This window comes from Triturus cristatus, chromosome 3_1 (genome assembly GCF_964204655.1).
Source record: "Triturus cristatus chromosome 3_1, aTriCri1.1, whole genome shotgun sequence".
NCBI lineage: Eukaryota > Metazoa > Chordata > Amphibia > Caudata > Salamandridae > Triturus > Triturus cristatus.
The window spans coordinates 291101038-291117715 of record NC_140583.1 but is presented as its reverse complement, the minus strand read 5'-3'; the positions used below and the strand labels follow the sequence as shown (position 1 = coordinate 291117715).

General features: G+C 45.0%; 1 protein-coding gene across 4 annotated transcripts in view; it reads right to left on the bottom strand.

Annotated features, from left to right (window-relative positions):
- Nucleotides 1–16678, bottom strand: part of NPTN (neuroplastin) — a 541091-nt gene that overhangs the window by 82447 nt on the left and 441966 nt on the right. For all 4 annotated transcript variants that reach the window (XM_085643906.1, XM_085643904.1, XM_085643907.1 and 1 more), the window contains one exon: nucleotides 4936–4957. In XM_085643906.1, the coding sequence (XP_085500032.1) occupies nucleotides 4936–4957 (22 nt within the window). The remainder of the gene's footprint in view (nucleotides 1–4935; nucleotides 4958–16678) is intronic.

Here is a 16678-nt window from a genome sequence, read left to right as displayed (position 1 = left end):
TCAGGGGAATGGGTGGAAAAGCGTACAGAAAGCTGTTCGACCAGTCGATCCATAGCGCATTCCCCAGCGTCCCCCGCTGGTAGTACCTGGATGCGAAGTCTCGGCATTTGCTGTTTTCAGCGGTGGCGAACAGATCTACGTCTGGAGTCCCCCACCTTGCGAAGACTTCTCCTAGTACTTCGTCGTTTATGACCCACTCGTGGTTTTCCCGAATCAGTCTGCCTAGTGCGTCCGCCTGAGCATTCTGCACCCCTGGCAGATGCGTGGCCGTAATCGTCAGTCCTCGGGCCAGTGCCAGATCGCCTGCGCCTCCTGCGACTGAGTGCGCGATCTCGACCCCCCCTGCTTGTTGAGGTAATACATAGTGGTTGTATTGTCCGTCTGTATCAGCAGCGAGTTGGTCTGGAAGGACGGCAGGAAGGCCTTCAGTGCCAGGAAGACAGCTCTGAGTTCCAGGAAATTGATGTGGTACGTCGATTCCAATGGGGACCACTGTCCTTGAATCTGCAAGTCCCCGGAATGCGCTCCCCAGCCTTGGAGAGATGCATCCGTCACGACACTCTTCGTGGGAATGTCCTTGTGGAAGGGAACCCCCGTGAGGAGGTTTTCCGCCGAACACCACCACTTCAGAGACTGCAGAGCATGTAGAGACAGCCGTATCTTGTCGTCCCAAGAACCTGTCTTCTGATCCCACTGATCCTCCAAGCACTCCTGCAGTGGTCTCATGTGCAACCGTGCGTGAGGCGTGAGGAAGATACAGGAGGCCATCGATCCCAGCAGCGAAGACACCTTCCTCACTGTCGTCGATGGAGCAGTCCTGAGCCTTCCGAAGGAGTGATAACCGTCTCTCCTCCGAAGGAGACACGCTTGCTGACCGCGTATCGATGGAGGCTCCCAGGTACTGTATGCACTGGACCGGCGTCGGAACCGATTTGGACATGTTGACGTGTAACCCCAGCTTGCGCAAGAGAGCGCACGTCCACCGGAAGTGTTCTTGCGCTTCCGAGAAGGATGAGGCCTTGATCAGCCAATCGTCCAGATACGGGTAGACAAACATCTTGTTCCTCCGCAGGTGTGCCGCCACCACCGCCATGCACTTCGAGAAGGTCCTGGGCGCAGACTTTAGCCCGAATGGCAGTACTGTGTATTGATAGTGATTGGCGCCGACTTGGAATCGCAGGAACTTCCTGTGCTTCCGTGCGATGGGCACATGGAAGTACGCATCCTGTAGATCTATGGCACAGAGCCAGTCTCCCCGTTGCAGCGGAGGGTAAATCTGATGCAACGATAGCATGCAAAACTTCTCTCTGCGAATCCATTTGTTTGCCTGCCGCAAATCCAGAATGTCCTTCTTGCGAACGAGGAAGAACCGAGAGTACAGACCTCTTCCCCTTTGAGACAGAGGTACCTCTTCTACCGCCTGTTTTCTCAACAAGATGTCTGCCTCCGCCTGGAGCTCTCGCAGCTGAAACTGAGAGCTTACCGGCGGAATCGCTGGAGGCGGGCTGATAAACCGAAGACTGTATCCATTGCAAACAATATTCAGCACCCATTTGTCCTGAGGAATTTTTCTCCACTCTGCCGGAAAAAATGTAATGCTTCCCCCCACTGGAGTGGGTAACGGTTGAGGGGGAAGTAGTCGCTCAGGGCCGAGACCCGGCCGAGCCCTTGGTAGTGGTAGTAGCCTGCTGGCCTCCTCTACCCCTCTGGCGTTTCTGGAAGGGCTTCCGGAACTGCTGCTGTTGGTGCTGCTGCTGTCCCGAACCCTGCCCACGCCCTCTGCCCGTAGACCCGAACCGCCTCTGGAACGGGCGCTGCTTCTTCTCGGCCTTCTCCAACCCGACAGCCGTCAGGGTCTCCGCCTCCACCTTCATGCGGGCCATCTCATCATCCGCATGTTTTCCAAACAGGGTTTCCCCCGAGAAGGGCAGGTTGGCTACTCTGTGCTGGGCCTCTGGCTTGAGCGACGTCAGGCGCAACCGAGATTAACGCCTTTGGTGGACACCATGACAGTAGGTGTGCGCCGCCAACCAGGAGACATCCGCTGCCGCACTGATGACCTGGTTCGAAACCAGCATACCCTCTCGCACCGTTTCCAGGAAGTCCTCCTTCCTGTCCCGAGGCAGCAGGTCCGCATACTGTTGGGAGGGACTCCCACATGGCCCGGTCGTAACGTCCCAACAGCGCCCCCGCACTTGCCGCCTTCATGGTGGTAGACGCGGTCCCACACACCTTCCTGCCCGCCGAGTCCAGCCAGCGGCTTTCCTTGTTGGGCGGAACCGTCGATGAGGGTGCAGTCGCATGCTGTTTCCTCGCTGCCGTCACGATGACAGAGTCCGGCTTCGGGTCCATCCGTAAAAAAGCAGGGTCCGAGTCCGGGGCCCTATACTTTTTCATGAGCCGTGAGGGAGCGGATTTCGTCACCGCGGGGGTGAGGAACAACTCCAACGTGGGTTCCACCAGTCCCGGCACTAGGGGTAGCAGGGGGCGAGACAGGTGTTTTTTGTGTAGAGTCTCGAATATCACGGACGTCGTGGGTGTCGGTACCGTCACCGTGATGCCCAATTTGGCTGCCCCCCTCAGCAGCACCTCCTGGAAGGAGTCCAGATCATCCACCGGCGACACCCTAGTCCCCGGTGAGTCCGACAGCGTCGGTGAGAAATCCCTGGCCGAGGACAGTGTGCGCGACCTGGACCTGTGCCTCCTATGGCGTCGTCCCGATGTTGACGACGACGACCGTCCACGACTCCGCGACCTTCTCCTCCTGAAGGAGCGGGAGCGCGACCTCCTCGGCTTTGGCCTGTCTGCCGGTCTAGCCGGGCCCGGCGACTGTGGGTGTCGCGGCCTTGGCGTCGGATACCTGGGCAGGGAGACCGACCGTGGCGGAACCGCAGGTGGCCCCAACGGCGTGGGAGGTGGTATAGGCGGCGGTGGGGGCGGTGGAGGCGGTGACGCCGGCGGTGGAGGCGGTGATGGAGGAGGAGGAGTCGATGGAGGAGGAGGAGTCGGTGGAGGAGGCGGTGTTGGCAGAGGTGGAGGAGGCGGAGGTGTATACACCACGGAGTACACCGATCCCGGCGACTCCGTTCCCCTCTTACTCCTGGCGTCAGGGCTCCCCCTGCGCCGTCTCGACGTCGATCTCCTCGACGTCGATCTCCTCGACGTCGATCTCCTCGACGTCGATCTCCTCGACGTCGATCTCCTCGACGTCGATCTCCTCGACGTCGGGTGTCGGCTGGCTTGCGACGTCGAGGAGCCCCTCAACGGCGACCTTCTTCTCTTCGCCGACGGCGATCGGCGACCTCCGCTCGACGGCGAGCGCCGACGCCGAGTCCGATCTTGATGCAGATGGCTTGATGGAGACGTCGACGGCGTCGTCGCAGACGATGCCGTCGACGGCGGTCTGTTCAGCTCCTTCGACGTCGATCGTCGACGCCGCTTCTCCCCAGAGCCCTGGGGAGATGGCGAACAGACTGTAGTCATCCCCCTCGACGCCGCCGTCGACACCCTCGACGTCGACGGGGAGTGGGGACGCTTGCTGGTCTTCCTGCCCCTGGGGAGCCCCCCAAAGGCCTCAGCATGGGCATAATCAGCCCCTCCAGACCCACCTCGTGCCTTCAGTCTTCTGTCCTCCAGGACCTGGAGCCTGATTTTCATCCTCTCTCTCAGGGTCCTGGCTGAAAAAGAGCGGCAAATCTCACACTCCTCCGGCACGTGGGACTGGGGAAGGCAGACGATGCACACCCTGTGTGGGTCTGACTTAGCCTTTTTCCTTTCACAATCAGGACACTTGTCAAACAAGCCAGGCATGCTGACAACACCAGAAGGAAAGGACTTTACTAACTACTATTACTTGAAAAGTAATAATAAACCCTTGAAAAGGGAGAGCTCAATGCTCCAGGGTCCTGCTAGCAGGAGCCGGAAAAAAGAACTGAAAGTAAAAGGGACCTGCTGTGCATTCTGGGATACTGGGAAAGTTCTGGAAAGTTTTCTTAAAGGCACAGTATCCTGTTCTGAGCCACATAATGGCAGCCTATGGGGCTTGTTTGTCCATTCCTTCCTCTCTATCATTCCAGAGGCTTTTGCTGGTAGAGGCAGGGTGTTTTCCCTTGTGGAGAAAAGCTGGACAGGCAGTGCTGTTTGTGGATGTTGGTGGAATTCTAGTTGAAGTACTGGACAGTGTAGCCTGTGGGTATAGGCTGCATTATCTGTCTTTAAATTAAATTCTCTCTTAAAGGTGGATGCAGGTCTGCATGATTTGACACCTTAAGAGATTATTTTTTTATTGCTCCGGGGTCCCCGCACATGGGCGGGACTATTCACTAGATTATGACTATCACAGAGATCCCCTACTACAGAAATGTGCTTTCAGCTATATTTAAGCACTTTTTCCAAATAGTTGCGCACTTATGAAAGAGGAGCAATCGCAGGCCAAACAGTCGCATCCTGTTGTAAATTTTGCAGTCCAGGGTAAATTGCTATGCAATGTTCCCTGGACTGGAAGAAAGCGGCAGCCATACACATTTCTCACTATATGGATTTCATTAGTGAGGATTACGTTGAATCCAAGAGCACAGGACTCGATCAAATGAAGTCGAGGTGGTCGAGCCCAGGAAGCTAACAAGACATTGTTACAAGCTTTTCATTAAAGAATGTATTTAAACTGACTAGAATAACAGCAATATTGAGGGTATATATACAATGGGTTTGGAAAGGTGTGCTTGGTGTCATAGGCTTGAAGTTAGTGTCAAATTGTTTCTGCTATATAAATTAATGGCTGCATGACTGGCATACTATAACAGCACAAAGATGGCTTTCTTGAGAGTTTTTTCTTTTAGTAACAGAATTCACTTTCACGGCGGATGATATTAGAAATTGCCATTAGGAAATATTTTTTCTCAAATATATGTTAGTAAATCAATCAACTTTACTTACATTGGTCCAGCTGGTTCATCATCTACATAGCAAGTTCAGTAGTGTTTCATGTTGAGGGAAAAAAGGGGAAAGGAATAAAACAAAAATCAAGAGTCAGAAAGGATTCTAATTAAGTAGAAACAAAGGATTCAAGAACATTATCTACAACAGGCGGACCATTCACTTTGTAAGTGCGGAGGCTCATGGAGTTACAGGTCTGGACTTGCAATTTCATGGTAAGTTATGTTCGAATATGTTTTTTTAAGTTAACACTTTAAATGCTTTGCCATGAAGAACTGCAACTGTAGCGGACAGATTGTTGCACTATGTAAGTGTATAAAGTTATCATGTCCCCAAGTTCCAGTGGTTCACTCTGGTAGATGAGAAGACAAACCAACATTTCAGTTGTAAAATCCTGCTGTTTGTTTCCTTTTATTGTTTGTTTGTTTTTACATGTAGCCTATGTGTAGGAGGGTTATCAGTTCTATTGAATGCAGATATCTTGGATGTTTAGTGGTATTTCCATCCGATCCATGGGTCTCCTGAAGTATTTCGTCTGAGGTTCTAAAATTAGGCATGTGCCCACAGGCTAATCAGTTATGACTGTGTGTGACGTGTGGGGTCAAATGTATGTAGGTTTGCACACCAGGGAACAAGATCCTATATCTTGCACCGACATAGCAGACTTCAGCTACTCCAAAAATTGATTATCCAAGAGCTGTCAACACATCTTGAATCAGGCAGGAGCATAAGGCAAGAAATATCATGCTTTGGACTGTTTTATAAACCAATGCTTACTAATTCTGGGTTACTTTTTTTTAAAATTTAGATTAAGGTTGGGTTTTCTTCGTACATTTATTCCATATCTCATTACAAAAATGCATACACTTCCGATGCCACCAATCCAAAGCGTAAAAACTACTCCTGGCAAGGTTCCTAAAGTAACAGCGTAGTACCAAATTGCTGTACCCAAGCTTTCATTATTTTTCCTAAAGGGTGTTGGTGTAGATGTGCTATATTTCACTGAAGTCTTCTGGAAACGCGCAGCAGGATTCCACAAGGCGAATTGTGTATATGAAGCAGTTAAATGGAGAGAAAGAACGGTTTCAAAACAAGTGGGAGTCAGCGCTGACATGACACAAACAGGATAAATGTGATAAGCCCTCCCCTCTGAGATCAAAAGGAGTGAGAGGGGGCAGTCCCTTTTTGTCCCCCCAAGTCAGCAGAAACATAATGCCACACAAGAGACAAACATGGCAAAAGGGAAAACACATTTTGTATAAATGCAAAATATTGTTTTTATAGATAATCAGAAACAAACAGCTTTAAGAAACAGCCACTAAAGTAACACACCAAAGACACAGCAGTGTCCACAGAATTCCATTGTTATCAGGAACAAGGCACTGAGACGCAACAAAGAACCAAGACTGGGAAGACATCTGGCGGGTGATGCGCTGTACATACACATATCTAAAGACACAGCAGGATCAGGGACACACAGTACAGCTTAACAGTCCCCTCGACACACAGCTGACAGTCTCAAGAGGCCAGAAAGCCAAACTTTACCCTATCATGTGCTGCTCTTTACATTGCTTTCTGCTGCTGTTCTCTGAGGTAAAATCTTCACTATATGTCCGACCTGGGATGAGCTTCAAAATGTAAGCCTTAATTGGATAGCTAGGACATAAAATTATCTAGACATCCTGGAATAAAGTAAAATATTTCATCTGCACAGACTGATATCACTAGTAAATGTCAGGTGCTTGTACTGGAGACTCGCTGTCTGATGTGTGAAGTACCCTAAACAGTATTATATTAAGAAGAACAAATGTGGTATTGTTCTGTGACCTGAACTTACAAATGGCAAACAGAATTGATGCCCAACTATTGAGACAGAAACTGTCCTAAAAGCCAAGCAATTTGGGATGAGCTGCATTTTTAGCTGCTTAATCAATGGTGTCTGGTGTGCAATATTATAGCCCGCTGCAGAGGGCAATACTAGTTGTTAAAGGTCCTGACTTGGCGTTACAAGCCCCAGACAAAGGTAAGGACCTATTGCGATTTTGACGGCCTATAACGATTTTGAGGGCCTTTAGGAACCAGAATTTCCCGAGACAGAAGGACTACAATGCTATTGGTGCAATCTACCGACTAAGGATAGAATTTTCTAAATTTAAAAAAGGATTTAGACAGAAAACAAACATTTGTAATTTGGAGGAAAAGGTGTACCAGTCATCAGTGGCCTGAGCAACTCCACTGTCTTCAACGATGCTCTCAACATTCCAATGTTCTACTCAAAGATAAATAAAACTCGTGTCTTGCATGATAAAACATAAAACAACGTGTATACTCTGCTCCCGTGGGATCTAGTCGCATTATTATTTTTGTGATGTGAAAGCTCCATTTTCATTTCTTCCGAAGTGCACAGATTTCACACTCGTAAACTGTGTGCTTAATTTAGCTACGGGCATCTGACACTGCAAACTTGATTGAACCATGCAATTGAGAAAGTAGCTCAGAAATACCCACAGATTGTAATGGATAAACATTTCATGGGAATTTATATAATCTACCCGCAAGTCATCAGCTCTTCTAAATGAGCTTTCTTCCCAAGGGAAAACATTTTTAGCCCTAGTGTCCTTGCTTGGTGTGCATATGACTATTTCCCAGGCACTCCAATCTGCTCAGAGAGCACTGTCTTAACAGTCAGATCGAGTATCTGAAGTCTCTTGACAACAGCCTTATTTTAAGTGTACGTTCTCTATCCAAAAATTAGTTCAAAAATTAGTTCGGTCTCCAAAGGTCTCTCGCATTGAGACTTATGCCACACTTCTGTTTACTTTGTGAGAAAATGTATCGAGAATCTTTTCAACGTCAAATACAAGCCTCCAACACCAATCTTTTCGTATAGTATGTTCAATAAATTCTCACAAAACTCACCATTCTGCCTAGGGATGACAGAGTGTGTATGCCACAAAAGAGGAAGTTCGGGAATGGGGCAGGACTGTTACACACTAATTGTCAAAAGTTTGCTAAGATCAAATGAATCCATGTAAGGTCCTGGTCTAAAGATGTGGGATATTTTAAATGTGCACTATTGAGGATGTCTACACAGAAGAATCAGTGTTTTACATGAGTAGCTTATTATAGTGAGCACGTTATTACACTTGTCTAGAACACCTGGGTCCTTGAATAGTGTTCTTCACTACCAACAGCAACCATTTTGAATCTTTCTCTGATGTCAGACCGGTCAGGAGTAACTTGTAACTGATCTGTCTCCAAATCCCTCTCTTTTTAACAGCCAACTATGAACCTGCATTAAAAAAAAAAAAACACAATTTCTGTTTGGGTCCGATCTGTAAGGCCCCCACTGATCAAGGCTGTGCATGGAGCCTGGGCGGCATTGCGGTACACTAGAGAGAGAAGAGTGACTAGAGATGAAATATTACAACTATAGCATTCCCCAAACATTCACACCTGGCTCCAATGTTTTCAAAGCCCCCTATGGCACTACTATGTGGGCATGAATAGCTGAGAAGTAACAATTTTGGCAACTAGAACACCGACATCTTCAAATATTAGAAACACTCCTCTGTAGACAGACGGGTCATAAAGGGGCCCATTGTTCGGCCGAAAAAGGGCACCTACTGAGACAATGGAAAGACATTTATGGGACACAAGAAAGGAAATTTAATTGATGCATTTTTAAATTAGTATTCTCTAGTGCGAATTAAGTAAACACTTAGTGTCGTGGGTATATCCTCAAGTTGGAATACTTAATATTGTTATTTTTGGACTGATCAGTGTACCTGCAAGACTCATCCAGATTTTCATCAGAGAGACCACAGGTATGGAGGTAGCTGCTTGGCTTACAGTACATCAGAATTCCCAAGCTTAGGTAATGCCCCTTTCTTGGATCGTGAAACATGATCAACTGCAGAGTCATGCACTGTGCCCAATACAGCTCAGATAAACTGAAGCCAGCTTACACCAAATTTATGCAAGTATATGGTCTTGAAAAAAACGGCACCGACTGTTCAGAGGCAGAGATGAAAAAAAGCCTTGAACATCCCAAATTCAAAGTCTGGATACAAAATTCACTTTTTCGTCACAATCGGGACACCGTATGAGTTGGTAGAAAACTTCTAGTCCACAGAGGTACCCCCATTAAGCATTAACATTTGCTTCGTTTCTTACTCTGTATCATGTGAAAGACATGCCCCATATTCTGGGCTCCTCTAGGAAGAAAGTAAAAGAATAGTAGGGTGTGGAGTCCACCCAGAAAGGAAGAGAACAATGGATGGACTCTAGAATCTTCAACTTGAAACAAAAATATGACCAAAAACAGATTTAATAGATTCTTGGTGAAGATGATACTCTGGTTGCAAATGGAAATAAAGACAGCCATGGATAGAAACATGTCAATCGATCTAAATTACATGAAGAGGGTATCATTCCAGGCAACTGCTCCTTCTCTTTTAGTGGCAATAAAGAAGATCAAATGTATACAAATTATTATTGTGCCTGCTCCAAAAGTAGCAGTGCATTCTCAACTACTTTATCACAGTCAGCGTGGGAGAGGTGTGGTGCAGCGGCCAGAGCGTTTGACTCCAGGGTGCGGGCTCACGGTTCAATCCTCGGCACCGGCAGGCAGCTCAGCTCAGCATCATGTGACTGGGTAATATCTCCTTTAATCTCCCTTAATCTAAAAGCGCCTTGAAACCTTAAGGGGTGATTTGTTCGCACTTTACAAATATGGATTATTATATTATTACAATCTTTCTGAATGGCAACAACAAAGCCAGCCATGTTTTGCCATTAAAGGCTTCTTCAATGAGTTGCACCTCAAGTGCTTAAGCATAGAGAGGTAAAGATCCTACAGAAAATACCTGGCAAGAGAGGAGACTGTTGCCGTCATGGACTAACTGCTGTTAACTGCATGGTTTGTGGTAAGTAACGTCAAATACTAGCTTCCAACACCAATCTTTTCGTATAGTTTGCTCAATAAATTCTTACAAAACTCGCCATTCTGCCTAGGGATGACAGAGTGTGTATGTCACAAAAGAGGACGTTCGGAAATGGGGCAGGACTGTTACACACTAATTGTCAAAAGTTTGCAAAGATCAAATGAATCCATGTAAAGTCCTGGTCTAAGGATGTGGGATATTTTAAGTGTGCACTGTTGAGGATCTCTACACAGAAGAATCAGTGAAACATGGGGGCCTTACTGAGGAACATGCTGGAAGCTTTCCATTCTTTTATTTCTTTGGACTGGAGTATTCATTATCGGTGCCTTGTTACTGTGGAACACATGGCTCCTAGGTTGCCAAAAGGATGAGACTGCTGTGAAACTGTGTTAGTAATGATAACCTGCCAGTATATTGAAGACATCGTGCAGCAGTATGGATACTTACTGTCACCGCAGGTCAAGATAACAGCATTAGCTACTTAGTTGAGATTGAGCAAAGATTGCTTTTGGAATTTATCTCTGTTCCTTCAAGCAACACTAACTTAATGGCATCTCATGACAGAAACGTAAAGATTTTCCCTTACTTCCATATTGTACGATTAGATTGCACAGACGTATGCTATTGAAAACAATTCATGGTGACCTTCCTGCACAAAAGATTGGGGCCATAACTGCTTTGACCAGTTTAACATTTGACTGCCTGGCATTTTAATTTACAGAGTTTTATATAGCGCAAACTTGACCCAAATCGGGTACCAGAGAGCTTTACATAGCACCAGTTGCATTACACAAAGACACATTCATTTTTAATGTTTTTTTGTTAGGCACGGAGCGATAAAGTGATTTGTCCAGAATCATAGGATGTTCAGTGTCATTGCCGAGACTCAAACCTGGTTCCCCAGATTCGAAGGTCGACCGCACTGGCAGTTAGGCCAAATTGTAAGCTTTAATAGCAATCTTTTTAGGGTAGGATCCACCAAGCCTAATGAGGACACTTGCAGAGGGACAAAAACACATACTGATTGAAGGACTTTTGTTTTTGGCCTCCAATATTTTGTAGTGCTATGACAGTTCAAGCAATCTGAAAGAAAGCCAACAGGGCTGACGCACGTTGGGATTTTCGGAACAGGCACAAGAGTGCCTGTACCACAGCTGTGGCAGAACAGTGGTCCTTTTAATCTTCGCGGGTAACATCCTTATCCAGAGATGATTTCCAATTAATGGAAAAGCATCCTATCAGATAGTAATATTGCACACTTGTATACATAGAGAGTAATCAACTCTTCTTTCACAGGCAGTACACTTTTAAGGCGGTTTCCTTCTTCAAACTCGACGATAGTGGATCTGGACAGTGCGTAACTTTGTTCTAACCACTGGGACCAACCTACTTCAGGGTTAAAGGTGTATAATCCTTTCTCCTGTTCATTGGCTTGTCCAGGAATATAGCGGCCACAAAACTCAAACAATCTTTTCTCCTGACGAGCAGTTGCAATTGATGTTTTAATGCGTAGCTCTTTCTTACTCATACACAAATTGCTTTGTCGTCATCTTTTCATATTTAACTATTAGAATTTTTGCTTTTATACTCATTATCGGTTTTGTGGCTGAATTCGTCTTAAATTTAATTTAACCCCAGCCTGCCTGCTACTGTTGTGCTCAGTTTATTTTTCATCTCCTAAAAATTACTAGTGATATGCACATGATTTGGGACGATTTGAGACCACCTTCTGAGAAACACATTTTACACTAGAAAGGCTTTCATGGGAAAAAGGTACTGTATCCCTCCAGAAAAGTAAAACATGATATGAAATGGTTCAGAAGCTATCTATCGGACCGTAAAACCATTGTCCAGGCGGGACTCAATATCTCCTCCACAAGATCTGTTACGATGGGAGTACCACAAGGTTCAATCTTAAGTCCTACTCTTTTTAATCTGTACATGACTCCACTGGCCCCAGTGATTAGGGATTATGGATTTGATGTCATATCGTATGCCGATGACACTCAGATCATAGTCACACTGGGTCCTGACCCGATTGAAACCATGGTACGCTTTAAAAACTGCATGTCCCACGTCAATAGGTGGATGAAAAGTAACCATCTTCAATTGAACTGTACTAAATCCGAGATTATGCTCTTTGGGAAAGCGTCTGAGCACTGGCCGCCCGACTGGTGGCCATCCGACCTTAGCACCTGTCCTGCCCCCAAAGAGGTGGTCCGCAATCTGGGTTTTCATTTGGACAATCAATTTGTCCATGAAAGCCCAAATAAATCATATTGTCAGTTCATGCTTTGGAATAATGCATACTTTGCGGAAAGTTTTTAAATGGATTCCCTTGGAAGCAAGAAAACCATTGATTCAGGGTCTTATTACTAATCGAATGGATTATGGTAATGCGCTTTTGCAGTCCATAAATGAAACATAATTAAATAAGGTGCAGATTTTACAAAATACTGCGGCTAAAATGATCCTGAACCTGCCGCATCGAACATCTTTCGCTCCATGCCTGAGAGCTTTACACTGGCTTCCAGTGTGAAAGCGCACTATTTTTAAGGTCCTCTACCTTACGCATAAACATCTGTATGGGAAAAGCCCACAATATTGGTCTAAAAAACTTCGCTGGTATAAGCCTCAGAGGACACGTAGGTCTAGTACCATGTCACTGCTAACCCCTTTCAGAATAAATACTACTAGACAAGGTGGTAGATCTTTCTCGTATTTAGCGCCAGCCTCCTGGAATAAAATGCCTGTATATCTACGATCCATCCCTGTTCACAGCTGTTTCCAGAATAATCTGAAGACATGGCTGTTTGATAAGTAACTCTTTTCTTTCATTCTCGAACAGAGCTGCTGCAAGCGCCATGAGACTCTTCGGAGTGATATGTTCTGCGCTATAAAAGTGCCTCTGATTTGACTTGACGATACTCCACATATAAGTTCCAAGCGAATCGCTGCATTTCTAATTGACAGTAGCAGTGCTTAGATAAATACATATGTAGCTGATACAATGAAAAACAGAAAGCCTTTGTATCGACAGTCAAATGTGCCTTTAGCAGAACCAAATGTGGCAAAGTTGAAAGAGGTGCCATAATGTGCAACATTTACAGCAAATCTGTTTGTTTTGAGGTTTAGCTTCCAAATATCCAGAAAAAACGAAGAAAATCAGACTGAAGTAGTTCAGCTGTCTTAATTTGTCTAATTGCCACGATCTCAACCAAGCCCAAAAAGAAGCATCTTAATTCCTCTGAAAAAAACTTATTTTCGGAGAGCTGCGGGTAAACTTGAAAAAGGATAATCCCGGTCTGGCGGTGTTGGCTGGCATCATCCGAAAAGTTCACTGCTAATACGGGTGCCCAAATAACGGGATCTGTGGCACAGAATTCCTCAGTAAAACCTTTTGGCTTTCTCCCCAAAAGCAGCTGTAGAAGAGGGGCCTCAAATGGCCACCTAATATAAATCTGTGTCTGGGACTGTACTTTGCCTTTAAACTAGGAATTATCAAAGACATATTATATAAAAGAAAGTCTGAGGTCAGTTCCTCTAAAACATTTTTCCTAATTGATTGTATTTATACAACACAAACCTAGGCAGAAGGACAATGGAGCGGTGTGTAGTAACACCAACAGAATGAAATAATTAGAACAGCAATCTCGATGCAATATGAGCAGAAGGCAGGTAACCTTTTTAAAGCAAAGAGGTGTTAGCGGTTACCCTTTTCTCATCACATGACAGGTTGAGCAAGAGTTGTTCCTAAAGCTTCTTGTGCTGCTTAATTTTCTCATCAGATGAGCTTCAGATAGGTGAATCCTAGCCAGATAAAGGCTCAGACAGACTGGTTCCCTGCAGATGTCAAGATCCGAAGTAGGTCAGTGTTCAGGCAAACCATACTGGACCAGGTCTGCCTCTAACCGCACTGCAGCCGTCTCTTCATCTAGTGAGGTTTCCACCAATTGGCCCCAAGTCTTTGGTTCATGGCTTGCAAAGGAAAACTGGATAGTCTCACAACCCAACAGCTCATGCTGGATTTAAAACATAACTGCAATACCATAGGACAAAAGGCCCAGGTATTGCAAAAGCCAACATACTTCCCTGCAACACCAAATGTCATACCCTTTATTTAAATTTGTTGGAATATGCAGACACTTGAACCACTGCTAGAGACTTTAGGTTGCACTGAACCCATGCATTCCATTCTAACCTGATACAGTATCCAAAGGGGAGCACATATTTACTATGATTTTGTCAACCGTATTGCACTCCTCATCTTTGGAATGCAAGATAAATAATCAGCTTGGCCGAGTTACAGAAATTCCCACTGAATTAGTATGGGAAATCCATTTTTAGGATTTGTACCTTTCGTCTTCTTTCATTGGCTTCTCTTTAAGAACGTTAGTCAATCACTGTGGACACATACATTCCAGAAAATGTATCCCTCTAACAGCAGAGCCACCAATGAAGTTATAAGACTGAGCAGGAAAATACATATTAAAAAAACAGGTTCTTTCAAGATGACCAAATTAGGACGAGAAGGGGTAAAAGAAGGTACAAAGTGGATGGCAATTCAAAAGACACTGTTTTTTAGAACATCTCACTTAGTCTTACTTGAAGTGTTTTTTTGCCCGGAATGCTCAAATCCAGCAGAAAAAGAGCATGATGAACTTCAAGCAGTGGAGGGCAAGGTAAAATCAGAGTTTGCTAAAACAGCCTGAATTGGGTCGAAGAGATGGCAAGGCATGGCCCAAGAGGAAAGAAAACCTAAAGAAAACACTCACTAGTCGAGTCCCAGGGATTAGAACATGTAGCTACAGACGTGATAATGCTGCAAAATGGACAACGTTTATATTTTTAAGAACATATCTATGGATTATATAAAAGTGAGCATTCGCGAAGTAGCAGACTCCTAATCAAGGGATAAAAATAACAGAATAGTGATCAGTGGCCATTGCTACACGATTGTCCAATTTGAAAGCTAAGGATCAGTTATGAAATTGGTTTGAAGATTCAAAATGGTGAGAAACTAGAAACTCCTTTGAAACTTAATGTGTTTCTTGTATTATTTGTCAGCCTTCTGCCAGAGTATGCAATTTTAAATGGCAGTTTTTCATGTGTGCATGGTCGGTTCAAGTCATTCTCCTTGCCACTGAATGTACGGATTAGACCAAGATGCTAATTACACTTTGGAAGCATTCTCCCGTTTGCACCTGAAACATGATTCCAAGTACGGTGGTATTTGCACATGTGCCAATTATATACCCCGTGATATTTGCCAACATGTTTTTCGGAGTTAAACCATCATTCGAATTTGCCCACCTTTTCAGAGTGCGCAAATCAGAATATCACACCCTTTGGCAGGAAAATCCTCGCATTGTTTTACCTGATTTAAACCTGTGGGCAAATATTGTGGAATACAAAAATTACATCTTGCGCAAATGGCACATGTGCAATTAAGGCATGGACAATCACGGCACAACAAAGAATTCCATTTCAATTGCAAACAGGAATTTGCAGCCAAAATGTAAGTAGCCCATTGCCTAAAATACGGCATTAATACACATATTACCTCCAGTGTCGCTGGCTCAGTCCAAACCTTGATTTAGTTTCATCTGCAATAGAAGTTAACGGTAATGCAGAGCCTGAGAGGCCTGAACAGATACACAAGATGCACACAAATCGCCAGTTTAAAAGGCTATCTTGGTGGGCTACCTTGTGGAACTATTTGTTCTCCATCTTCTAATCTCCATCCCCTGAAGAAACAATACAATACACAACAAACAGAAGTCTGAATCCCCAAACGTCGGGGAGGGATAGGGTTTTTAGGGGAGGACAGAACTACAGAAAAAAGGTATAGCAACCCAACAAAAAATTAATTATAAACAGCAAACTGAAATCCAAATTAGTTGTGAAACGTGAATGAGAAACTCGAAGAAAAGTGTTAACATCATGAACTGCGCATCTTAAAGACGTAAGCAGAGATAAGACAAACTCCAAGACATGCAGAACTCGCACTTACCACCGGGGTTTTATAAGAGTATGATCCAATTGAAGGGGGGAAAAAAAAGAAGTCACAGTAACCGACAAGTATCAATATTAACCCTCTGCAACCCTCCTCCCAGTATCATTCCAAACCCAACCCCCCCACCCATTCTGATGCCAAACTGATGACATATGCGATCCTTCAACTTTGGGACGCAGTACTAAGTACAAGGGAATAAGCAAGCAGCTTATGCTGTGGAAAGGATATGACCCAAGCCTTATGACTTACACAGGGTTGCAAGCATGGAATACTGTGCATGGCAAAGGCAATACAAGGCTGATGTTTGCTCTGGCAGAGAGAACCTATCCCCAAATTTTTCCTCATCTTAACTAGCTTTTAACAGATAATCATCTTTACAGAAGAATACATGATTCTCAAAACTCTAATAATTTAGCTAACTTTCATTCGTGTCCTATGTACTGTATAATTTTACTGGAAAGGGCTTTCACTATATATGCGTGTATACGTGATTGGGCACTTGTGCATGGGTACACACCATTGTATGCTCAATGTTCAAAGACGGTCAAGTGATTTCCCCCAGGTTCTTGCTTAAAATGTTTATCACTTAAAGGCCCCCTTCACCATAAGAGTTTTACCTTTCCCCAAACTCAGGCACACATGCATTGGTGAAAATTTCTGACAAATGTGACTGCCCTTAAATAAGGTTGTTACTACTCCAGCAATAGATGTAGATGACGTTCCATTGTCACATTTGACAAAAATACATTACATAGCTGATGTTTCCACAGTAAATTTGTCT